Source organism: Cinclus cinclus, chromosome 9 (genome assembly GCF_963662255.1).
Source record: "Cinclus cinclus chromosome 9, bCinCin1.1, whole genome shotgun sequence".
NCBI classification, from domain to species: Eukaryota; Metazoa; Chordata; class Aves; order Passeriformes; family Cinclidae; genus Cinclus; species Cinclus cinclus.
Window position 1 is genome coordinate 23,005,846 of NC_085054.1, and position 13,037 is coordinate 23,018,882.

Genomic DNA, 13,037 nt, shown 5'->3' on the forward strand with positions numbered 1-13,037 from the left:
AAAAGAAGTTACAATTATTTTTGTTCCAATCTGATCTCTGGTCTCAAGTTCTACAAATAATGGAGGCACTTGTTGATGGCATTTGATGCTGCAAGCCACTGAGTACAAATTAAAATGAAAATTAAATATTTAAAGAAATATGCATAAACATATCAAAAAACAAAACAAACTTGAAGGTAATTTTTTTTTCTAGAATGCAAATTTAAGTAATTGGGCTTTCACTGAAGTCAGTGTGACTGTGAAAAAATCAACAGTAGCCTGTAAAATATTTTTATAAGTGTTCCTTTAAGCCATGCAGCTGATTCTGAAAAAAGAAATAGACAACAGTAAAAAGCAGTCGGTCTTGCATTTAATCACAACATCGACTTGCAGAAACCTAAGACCTTCCAAACAAAGGACAGAAAAATTAGATACAGACAGTAAGAGATATAGAGACATGCAACTTAGGCTTCAAAATGGAATTGAAAAACAAATCTATTCATAGCTACTATCAAAGATAAGAAACTGAAGAATAGAAATACACTGAAAGAGCAAATCAATCAGTAATCATGGATCAAAAATAGTAAAGATAAAAGCAACGTAAAACAAAAGCTCTGGTAACTCAAAAAGGCAATACAAGACAGAAAGCAATAATTGCATCACACAGAAGGAGAAAGAAAGATTAATAGACAACATAGAACCCAGAAGCAAACTCAGTAACAATGACAAAAATAAGAGTGAAAGTGAAAAACAGTTATAGGAAAAGGTAAGACAAAAGGGCCTGCTGCTCTAGCACAAACTAAAATGTGCATGGGAGTGCATGGACTGGACATGCTTTCTCTGATTCCATCAGCTTCCAAATCTAAAACTGTAACTTAGACACCCGACTCAAATGGAAATTATACCCTTCACACTACTCAATGGATAATACATGCTAGAAAGCTAAAGAAATTTGTGTAGAAATTTGCATAAGAATTTAAATAGGACTTTTATCAGAAATTCCTCACCCTCCTAGGGGCTGTGCCTGGGAATTCCAAATATTTCTGTTTGCTTCCTGCCTAAGAGCTGCCATTTCTGTGGTCCAACTGCTAAACCCTCAGCAGGCTGTATATGCTGTGCCCTTCTAGTGAAGAATCTTTCAGCTGTGTTCACAAAATTTGAGGAAATGATGATTTGAACCTTTGGTATTTTGGTCTAGTTTAAGGATGGGAGAGAGGGAATTAATTTCTACAAAGACTGGTAATTTTTGAAGTCTGTTTCAACTAACAAATAATTGACTAACTATGTATTCCTCCTCTGTAACTTGCTAGAGATCAGAGACATAGTCAATGGTTAAAAAGTACTATTTTGAAGTGTAGACAATTGACTCCGTATTTTCACAGAGGACATTCACACTCTTTTCTCCAATGATTTCACTGCCATAATGGTCCTCTGTAGCCCATTATCCAAAAAAACATTAAACATTATAACTCTAGATAGGGTCTGCCTAGGGTCTTGCATTAAAACTGATAGCTTTTAATGGCAGATGTGAGCTCTGCATATCCTGATTGACATCCATGGTCATTTACTTCTTTTACTGCATCTAACAGCATTAGGCCAGCATGGATGGGAAATTAAAAATCACATGCTCCTGAACATATAAGTTAATGTATTACCTCTCTAACTGATAGAGGAAACAAGATCACCCCAGTAAAACAGTTTGAACATACAATTATAATGGAAAAGCTTGATTCAGGGGTGGTAAATATCTCCAAGTCCTCTTTGGCATCCAGCTTAAAAAAATTGTTTTGCCAACATGCCTAGAAAGAAATTTATCTGTGTGTCTGAAGGCATCTTTTACAGATACCACCTACAAGACAAACAGTGCTAAATAATGATGCTTGCAAATCACATGCTGACAGTTCTTATTACAAAACTTGATAAAGCATTTAGTGATATCCAGTAGCTTGAGAGTTAAATTTAAAACAACAGCATGCCTCTTTCACAGTGTATTCATGTGAACAAATTGCTTGCATTACTAGACACATTTTGGTAAAGTGAGGATATAAATCACACACTTTTGTAAAGAGAGGATATAAAGCAAGAATACACAGTAAAAAGTGTTGTGACCTTCCAAGTATGACATTAATAAACAGCAGCAGTAAAAATCAGTAATATTCAAAGAGAGACATGAGCTCAAATGAGATTTAATGCAATCCTTACCAACACTATGGAGTCACTTGCCCATGCATCTTGGATATTTTACCCAAGCTTCCACCACTTTTCCCAGAGCACTGCTCTTCAACACTGCCACCTCTTCACTAACAGCTGGTGACCCCTCAGTTCTACCCTGAGTTCTCAGGAAATAGGGATTTGTCCACACCTGCCCAAACATGACTAAAAAGTAGCAGAGAGCAGAGAATTGCTCACTTCCACCTCCCAACAGCACACACACATATCTGACCCCAACAATCCTCACTTTCCTAAACCTGTTGCTAACAAGTCACATTCCTGGAAGGGACAAGTTGGTTGGTTTTTATTTAAGAGACAGTTTAAAGCACACACACAGAGACAAACAAACAAACAAATATTAATTCTGTTTTTAAAACAAGTAACTTACACCTTCACTGGAAGAAAATCACAAAAATAAAATAGTCATCATGAATGCCAATTATGTGAACCCATCTTTTCTACACACTAATATTTGAGGCTCCAAGTAAAGACTATATATTGTATCCACCCCTAGGCAGCCATTCCAAAGTGCATCTCTGAAGAATAATCTCTAGTAAGGAATAAGCAGCCAGACAGTTATTTACCTTTAAGGCATGTTTGTGAGATAAAAGGAATGTTAACTTATGATGAAGCACACACTGTCTTGTTGGCTCTAGAATTGTCATTTCCTAGAAAAGTGTTAGGCAGTCTCTGTTATATTAGGTAATGCCTTTGGAGTATCTACTGGAAAAGCCTTTGATTAATTTACCAATGAATCAAAAATACAAACCACAACAGTATATTTATTTTATGCTTTGGGAACAAAGAAGGGAATTGATAGCTCACTCCAAGCCCCTTCCATGTAAAAAATAAGAGTTTGTTCTAATAATAAATCCCTTTTCGTGCTGGGTGATTGTCTAATCTAAGATGATATCAACTGAATCTCTTCAGCCAACACCTAGTCTACACCAGTTTCCTACCACTACAGCAAAGCATAGATGAAGTGATGCCTGTGAAGGAGGTGCATAGCCTGAGGGAAGAAGAAAGATGAGCAGAGATGTACATATGGCTCACTTCAAATCCTATGCTTATGTATTTTTAAAACTAGAAAAGACACTTCTACAGAAAATATATCACTGAGAATACTGAAAGAAGGTTTAAATCATTATGGAGCACACAAAGGGGAAGACTTGTGTAAGGCAACAAGGGCTGACAAACTAATAAGAAACCTCAGCTACAAGCACCAGAGGCTCTTGTTCTCTGTTTTGGGACAGGAAGAGAAATAGATCTGCATGAGGAAGGGACAGATTTAAAAAATACTCCTCGGGGAAGTCTGACTTAATGCACTTTACTTTAGATAGAAGCTGGCTGAAAGTGTGCACACAATTCCTCAATGTGACCCAGTTTACACACAGAATTTGCTGTGCCAAGCAGTGAGATTTCTTGCAATCATGATGAACAGTTTTTTATATGCATGCCACATGAAAACCATCAGTGCTGGGTTATGTAAAACTCTTGTTAGTGAAAGACTTATAGAAAAACCCCAACATAAACCCATAACCCTAACAAAAAAAATAGAATTCCCTCCTTGACAGAGTCATTAGGCTAGGTATTCCAAAACTTTCTGAATACTTACTGCAGGCAATTGTTACTACTTCAACAAAAAGAAGAAAGAAACATCTGATAAAAATTTATCCAGTCCTACAGTTAAACTATTTCCCAAGGAACCTCTACACCACACAATAGCCTGCAAAAGATTCCTGCCACTTTCAAATACATCCATTAGCTACACTAATTATATGTGTAGCTTCTTTAATTTTAATGGCTTCTCTTATTTCTCTATTTGTATAGACAAATACACACCTCAATCGCATATTCCATAGCTTCGGATTTATTAAATTCAACTCTAACACAGGCTTTGCTGTCATTCTACCAAAGTCTTAGCTATCTGTTAATATTATATCCACCCATTCTCAGTCTGTGCAGCAACAAAATGACTGATATGGCTGGTGGTCACAGAGAAGTTAATGCCAATTCAGCATAAAGTATATCAAATCTCAGGCTTTGATGTGAAGGGCAGGACTCATCTTTCTGTTCTGCCACTGAAACTAGCAGCATAAAACAGATGGCTTGTTCATTCCCTGAAACAGCAGTGCTAAAGGGTTTTGGGCAAAGGAATCAAATCAAAGTGAAAAAAATCAGAGATTTTAATTGATTAGAAGTTCCATATAATTCCAAGAACTGCTGAAAAATATGTCCTTTCTAATTTTTCACCCGTAAAGGAAAAGATGTACATTTCTTTTCCCCTGAAAATGACCACAGACATTAGCAAGCAACCCCCTTAGGCCCAAAGCCTCTCCTTCTCAGCAAGATGCTGAAATAATCAGGAACTAATTTCATCCATCTTTCCCACACAGGCTACAGTAATTCCATTTGTGCCAGACCTCCCCAACATCATTCCTTTCCAAAACAGCAGCATACAGAAGTTTCACAGCTTTAGGCTGCAATTGCACACATTTCCTAAAATGTATCAATGTGGAAATAGCATCTCCCTCTCCCTTTTTTGACCCTGGTAACTCAGTAACAGGCTCTTACTCAGCAAAATATTTCCAGCCTCTGCTGCATAAACCATGTTTTTTGATTTACCAGGTACTTAATTGTTGAATGCCTATGCCATCAGCTGCTGCACTGGCTAACTGAGCACTCTGCAAGGCTTCTCCTGCTCTGCTGCTGTAGAGCTCAGTGAGCTCCAGAACACCCTGATTACACTCCAGAATTGAACCAAATTTAAAATAGAAAACCACATAGATGCATCAGGATCTGTTAGTCATTCCCTTAACAGCTTTACCACGCCATTAAGAACTAAAGAATCAAATATGAATTAACTTATTTTAGGAATTCTCTATTAACATAACAAAAATGATGGTCCTACTGATATCAACCTCCTTTCACATGAGAACTTCGATAGTATGATTCTCTTTTGCATAATGGATTATTAAACATTTCTACATCCCCTGTGGAAAAAAACCCCACAACTCATTTTAAACCGTGTTACCTTAGTTTATGAAAGATTTCTGTAACATAACTCAACTAAGACTGCTGGTATTGAGTAACCTTTGCAAAAAACTATTAATATTTACCTTAAGTAATTATTTTAGCATGTGATACAGTGAGTTGAGTACAGTAGTTTTACCTGCCACTTCTCTGAAGTGCAAATACGATGCCCTTTTCCTGAAAAGGAAGCAGCTTCTTTCTCAGTCTTTCAGGTAGGAAGGACAGCTTAGCATCAACATCCTCTAAGTGAGGAGCTTCGAGTGAAGGGGTTTCCTGGAGAGCACTGGCCATGCTGAACCAGAGGGAAACAAAACAGAAAGAAGATATTTTACCTACATGGCAGAATAGAGAGTAAGGCTTGATGGAACAATACTCAACCCTTCCTCTTGAAATAACATCTACACAACTTTCCTTGAGTTTTGAGAATTCTCTCTGGAAAGCATAAAATTGTGCAGATGCTGGAGGAAGAGTCCCTCACCTCGTTAACCATAAAATATTCAAACTATTCCAGGATGAACAGAGCAGCATGTGTCTCTTCCTTTACACCATGAAATAATCATTTTAGCAAATACCCTATTCATTAATGGAATTTATTTGCCATTCAAATTGAGCTTACTCACAGAGACTGAAATATAACTCTTTCAGTAAACATTTTTCAGAAGAATTCCAGGAAAAAAATAAGTTATTTAACCTTCTGATGATGGTTACTGATGATGAACTTCTAATAGTCCTTTAAATTTTTAATCCTAAAAATTAAATCAGAAAAAAAGGGAAAAATATGCCCACTTTGGGGGAAGTGAAAAAAAAGAAGAAAAAATAAAAAACTTATAAATAAAAGTGGAAAACTTTATTTCCCTCAGAAAGAAACAGGCTTAAACCACAGAACTAATAAATAAAAATTCTCATAGTGTGCTTAAGACTAAAAATGTGGATTCTTCATTTATTTTTGTTCAAGGGACAGTGCCAGAGCAGAAATACTTTTGCTCTCTTTTAACTTCAATAGACTTCAAACAAGCACACAAAAGCTTATAAAGCTCAGTAGCAGTGCACTAACTGAACAAAGAAAAAAACAAACCTTTGCATCAAAACATTACCCAATCATTTTGGATTCACGGCCTGTGTTGGGAGCAGGACTACCACAGGAACAAAGAATGCCAAAATAGACTGCATGGACTCTTAGCAGTACCACCAGGCTTGATAGCAAAATTCTGAACTTGATAGTGACTTATTTCTGAAGCAATTTGGAAGAAGCCAGATGTGATGAGAGGGGTAAACTATCATACTGACAAGAAGGATGTGCTGAGCTCTGTGCTGAGCTCACACCAAGGACCTGCAGGACTAGGTAACCTGCTTTTTGACACTGCTTGCAAGGTAAGATACACCTGGGATAACAAACAACGTCAATTGTTAAAGTAAGCAACATTAGAAAGCATGATCAGCAGTTTGCAACAGCTTCCTTCCACTGTCATGGAGTCCAGGTGAGGAGGCAGAACAGATGGATTCAGGTGAAATCACAGGCCTCAGTGAAAGAACTGCACCACTGCTCCTAAGGAATTTTGCTTATGAAGCTTTGGCTACACAACCTGGTGTACACTATTCTGATGTGGTGTGGGATCACTGAACCCCTGCTCTGAATCTCTCGCAGTTAATACTGTCTTAAAATTGGGGAGATACAAAGGAAAAGAACAGAGGACTAGAGAGCACAGCAAATGTAAGTTATTGGGAATTTGTCACATCTGAAGGAAAGAAAAAACAAAAAAACAAAAACCAAAAGCAGCCGTCAGTACTGCTGACAATAATGAGGAGAGGGAAAGGACAGGGACCAGGACCTGAATGTTCTGAAAATCCATAAAACTGTTGTAGAATTCCAGAAAATGAGGATTTTGGTGGATCTGCCAGTGGCATTGCCAGTCAGGCTAGTAACATTCAAGCCGACAGAAAATGAGTAAGTGTTTTCTTCTTTTTTTGGTTACAGGTTGAATTACAGGCACATCTACCAGGATACACATCAGGCATTCAGGGGAAGTAAAGAAAATGCTGAGGATGAGCCTCCAGGCAAGCTCCATGACATTCTCATTGTGAATGAATTGAGCAGGGTAACACGAACTTCCAGGCATTCCCTCTTGGGCCTCCACAACCACTTCTGCTAAGAAGGGGTGTTCAACCACAACCATTTTGACATATCATTCTGCCGGGCAATGAGGGAAGAATGGTGAATTTAAATTTAAAATACTGATCAAGAAACAAAAGCTGGGACATAAGCATTGTATTGACTGTGGAAATTTTGTCCCCCATTTTCCTAAGTGAAATCTTTGGTATACCTTTACAGAAACAATATTCCTGTACTTTGGGGCAGATACAAGTACTGTGATAAGTATCAGGCTCTTTTATGCATGTCCACCACAGAGATTTGCTTAACAGAGGCTGGACAGCCCCCGTATGCCCAAGACAAGCATTTCCCAGAAAAAAAAAAAAAATCATAAAGGTCCAGTAAATAAATACCTGCTTCTACTCTCAGATGAGCAAACACAAAGGTTTCAATTCTAACTGTTGGGAAAATAACCATAATCAATTCTATCACAATATTTTCCACTGAGTATTTTTTCTTTAAAACTTGATTAAGTTAAGGTACTTCAAGACTGCTAGCAAACAATTAAAAACGAAACATTTCTGTAGAGCCAAACTTCAGCAGTGCTGCAGGACTGGTGGGCCCAACAAAGCTGTTCAACACTCAGTTCTGAGATTCACCTCTAAAGAAAATTTGTGACTCATTTTCTGTGACAATTTTCCATTCTATAAATGCAGAGATAATGATGTACTTGTGATCAGCTCGCTACATAACTTGTTGTGAGAGACAATATGAAAATGAAATGTTAACATAATTAACTTTCCGTTGAATGAGATCGTGACAAGATCCTTTCACTGAAACACTGAATAGGAACTATGCAGTTTCAGAAGCATAAATCTGAATTGGAGGAAGCACATGAGTCCTCAGTATATAGCAATGCTAACATAAAAAATGTTTCTGCATCAGTCATTAATAAGGTAAAACTGATTTTGCAGATCTTAGAAAGCAGCAAAACAGAAAGCGCTAACTATCAGATACATGCAAGTTTTTGTTTAGTTTTTTTCTCTAGGTGAATGATTGTATAAATGAATGGTGAAAAACTACAGACTAGGTGACTAATTAAAGAACTCCACATGTGGTGAACAATGACTATTACAACAACATATTCAATGACTGTGGCAGTGGTGGTCATGTATGTTTTGAGACATGGTATACTTATGTACACACTGTAGTAATGTCAAGAAATAAAAATAGTCTGTTTTAAAAAAGAATTTTAGTCAGTGTAGCAGAAGACCAGTTTGTATCTGTTGTTCTAGTCACTGCACATTTAGAAGATGTAAGGGGACAGAGAAAGACTAGTGCATGTATTCTCTAAATAAAACTTTTCATGTTTTTTTTCTGTGCCCGTAATGTGCTGCAATACAGATCACATCAACGTTCCCACATCTCCAGATCACAAGTTCTGGAGCTTCATTTTCTTTCAGACAAAATAGACCTAAGAGGTTTTGTGTGGAGACCTAGCTTTTCATCTGGAGACTTCATTCAGCTACTTAAGTTTCATGAGTTAAGCAACTCAAACTCCAGAGTATTTACTCAAGTGTTTTAAAGGAAATCGGGGATGAAATAGCTGACTTACTAAACCCAGTAACTACTAACCTAAAATTCTTAACTATCTCAGGACTAGATAGTGGTAAATTATCCCAGCTTTTAAAAGCAGGGATGAGGAAGATTCATGGACCCACATCATGATTCATTCACAGAGCATAAAACACCAGTAAAAAATTATGAAGTGCAGAACCCATGAACACCAGAATAAATGCATTTATTTGGTGGGAGTCATCATGTGTTTTGCAAGTGATTCCCAATTTTCCATTCTGATGAAGTTTTTTTGAAAGGGCTCCACAGCAATGTACCTATAAACTATTTGATGCAGTCCAATTCCCATTACTTTTCAGAACAGAATTAAAACAGAACAAATTTTATAAACATATTTGTACAGTAACTGTAATTTCCAGGAAAAGTTTTGAGAAAGTCTGCCAAACTTCCCAGAAAACTGAGCCACCATATTAAAACATTGGGCTGAAACTTTTCTTTTAAATTCAAGCAAGTAGACAGTTCATATATGAGAGAAACAACATCAGCAGTATTTCCAAGTAACCTGCTCCAACTTCTGTCATGTTCAATCAATCATAAATGATCTGGAAAAGTAAGTAGCTACTGAGAGATAAGGGCAGTGCAAATATTAAAATAACATTTGAAAAAAAACCAACCTTGAATTTCTTTCTAATCACTGCTACTGCTATACTGCATTTCACTATAGGCCCTTAACCTTCCAGAGGCAGCAAGTGAGACCCAGCTTGTTGAGGATATTACAGCCCTGGGGCTGTTTCTTTACTGGAAAGTTGGGTGTAAGACTGATGACAAGTTCAAGGAGTACTTTAAGTTTTCCAATAGCTGTTTGTCAACACAAGCTGATTACATAATATAAACCCACTGCTTATTTTTACAGGCCACTAAGTATAGCCCTTTAATGCAGCTCAGTAGCACATGCCTAAGACAAATGAGTCTTTCCACTAAGGGTTTTGCTTCATAAATTTCCTCTTGAGGGACTTAACTGCTCCATGACTGCGTGTTCAATAAAACTTAATAGGGAATTCAAGGCTCTAAGAACATCTTGGTTGATTGATTAATCAACTATTTCACAGAATTGTCTGGGTTGTAAGGGACCTCTGGAGATCATCCCATCCAACCCCCCTGCCAAGACAGGGTCACCTGGAGTAGGTGACACAGGAACACATCCAAGTGGCTTTGGAATGGCTCCAGAGAGGGAAAATCCACCAGCTCCTGGGGCAGCTGTTCTAGTGCTCTGCCATCTTTGTAAAGAAGCTCTCCCTCATGCTAAGGTGGAACTTGTTTTATTTTTGGACCATTGCTCCTCATCCAGCTCATGGGCATCACTGAAAACAGTCTGGCACCATCCTCTTGGCATCCACCTTTGAGATATTAATGTGCATTAATGAGATCCCCTCTCAGTCTTCTCCAGACTGAAGGCCCAGTTCCTGCAGTTTCTGTTCATAAGAGAGATGTTCCAGACCCCTCATCACCTTCGTGGCCTCTGCTGGACCCTGTCCAGTAGCTCCTTGTCTTTCTTGTTCTGAGGAGCCATCAGTGGGATAATAAAAAACTGGAAAGCTACCCATCAAAACACTGCATCTTAAAGAACACGATAAGAGAAAGCAACCAGACGGAGCAAAGGACACCACCCGGTTCTTCAGCACAGACCAGTTTTTCCACAGGCCGCTGTACCGTGCTGGAGGGAAGCGCACATCTCAATACCTGCCTGGGGACAAGCTTTTTATTTTACTTACGCAAGTCCCTGCAGCTGCAATCGCAGAGGTACCTGAGCGCACGATGCGAAGAGCCAGCAGCAACAACAGCAAGAAGTGAAACTTGTCACAAACACGTGCTGGGAACAAATAGCAGTCACTTTACAGCTGGACCCCGCCTGGCGACCTACCCCGAGCGGGTCCCGCCGCGGGCACCCCCTCACGGCCGCGGCCTCCGCGCTCAAACGGCCGCCGGGAAGTGACGCATGACCAGGGGTCACGGACGGGAAGCGCTTTCGGGCCTGGGGACCGCTTTTTCCTTATTTTTTCTGCCTTTCCCGTCCTTCCCGTTCCTGGCCCGGCTTCCCCAGGAGCGAGTTAAAAATCACCTTCCCGCCCGCCCGTGCCTCGCGCCGGTCCCTGATCCGCTGGAGCGGGCGAGCTGAGGGAGCCGGAGGGGAGGGAAGGGGGCTGGGAACGGAGGGTGGCGAGAATGGCACTAAGAGCCGGACCAGACGGGGCAGTGCCACCAGCTCTTGGGGTTGGGAGGAGCAGTGAAAGTCGGGGCGAGAGGCCGGATGGGCACGAGGTTGCGCGGGCAAGCCCCGACTACAGCTCCCAGCCTGCCCTGCCAGGGTGCGGACGCCGTGCGGCTGCGGGAACGCTGGCGCGGACACCCAGCGGGACCGAGGAACTGCTGCTCGGGATACACCGCACTCCCGGGAGCGGCTCAGGGACGCACGAAGAGAAAGCGGCCGGGGCAGGGAGCAGAGGCTGCTGAGACCCCGCACAGCCACGGGATCGCTCTGTCCGCCCGCGGCCATGGGCTGCACGCAGGGGGCGGGCCTTGCGGTGCCGGTGCGCCGCTCTTACTGATGCTCATGGCTGTCTGTCAAGGAGGCCGTGCCCTCCGATTGGCCATCGCCTTCCGGGCGGGCTCGACTTCGCGTAAGCGCCGAGAGGCATCACTCCGCGGCAGCGCCGGGGGGAGGGTGCCGCGACGCTTATTGCTCCGCGCTGCCGTCCATCATTAGCGCTCCGCGCAGCCATTGGTGGCGGCAGCCCGGAGGCGGGGTCTCTCTCCCCGCCGCGGCAGTAGCAGGAGGAACCCGGGCGGCGCTCGGCGCTGGGTTCGGCGCCCCTCGTGTGTGAGGAGCCGCCACCCGCCGGGCGCGGTGTCCCGGGAAGGAGCCCGGGTACGAGCCCGGGAAGGAGCGCACCGCCCCGGTGAGGAGCCCGGGATGCCGCCGGGGAAGGCGCTCCCTCGGGCGGGGGTCGCAGTGAGCTGAGGGAGGAGGGGGGGCCGCGCCCGCAGTGCGCAGAGCGGGGGCAGCGCTGAGGGGGGGGGGGGGGCGCGGCCGCGGGGCCGGGAGGTGCAGCCTGACCGGGGGTCGCGGTCCGGCGGGGCGAGCCCGGCCCTTCCCCTTCCCTAATATAGCCAGGGCTGGCCGGAGTGGCACACAGGGCTGTTCATCTATTATGTTTTCATTTTCTTAAAATTTCTGCCGCATGTTGGATAATTTTGCGTGTGGGTCTTTCTACCATATTATAGCATAAAGTGTAAGTGGACTCGCGAGCAAGCTACGTCACAGCCTGGTTTTTACCATCTTTTAAAAAAAACGTTTTAAAATGAGTTTTCAGCAGCGAAAAAGGTTTTCGCTTTATGAGGAAGATGAAACGAGATATAATAGAAGAATAGCCGTTTCCTACGTGGAGTCTTAAGAGTTATTCAGATTATTCACGTGAAGAGATTTGCACGCATCCTACATGTTGGTGGGATTTGTGTGATGTCCTTAGAAAGCTGGATTAGGAGGGTGATGAAAAGAAACCAAAAAGAGAGGTGCACACGTTGCTTAGGATGCATTGCCACATTGTACAAACTACCATAGCGTTTGTTATCTTGGAGGGGTTTTGCTAATAATTTTAATTTTAAATTTTGATGCCCCTTTCTCATTGACCTAAAACCGGAGAGATCTTGTATGCCCAAAGCAGAATAGGGAATGTGTTGGGTTTTTTCTCTTGCAGTGTCTGATACTGGCCTTCTTTCACTGAGGCATTAACCTGCAATTTTTAATGGGGTTGCTTACTCGTGCCTTGTGTTCCACAATGAATAATATATTTGAGACATACTTTTTAGCTGAATATTAAGCAGCAATTGTACAGGGTAGTATGTCTTGTGAATGTTAAATTAGGAATGTTTATTTACTGTTGAAGTGAAAGGTAAAATGAAGTTCTGATTATTTTTCGAAATGTTTTGTTCAAATAATTTGCTATTCAGGAGAAATAAATGGCAATGGAAACACATTTTCTTTGACAGCCTTCTATTGGCTTGTCATGCAGCTGACATTAAGCCTTTTGTTTTACAGTAAGTACTGTGATGTCAAGGGTTTGAGTATTTTGTAGAAATTAAATAATTTATT

General features: G+C 41.4%; 1 protein-coding gene across 1 annotated transcript in view; it reads right to left on the reverse strand.

Moving 5' to 3' along the window:
- ZRANB3 (zinc finger RANBP2-type containing 3) overlaps positions 1 to 5,514 on the reverse strand; it is a 35,553-nt gene extending 30,039 nt beyond the window's left edge. The window contains exon 1 of the mRNA XM_062498226.1: positions 5,363 to 5,514. Within this exon, the coding sequence (XP_062354210.1) occupies positions 5,363 to 5,514 (152 nt within the window). The remainder of the gene's footprint in view (positions 1 to 5,362) is intronic.
- Positions 5,515 to 13,037: the final 7,523 nt, after the last annotated feature.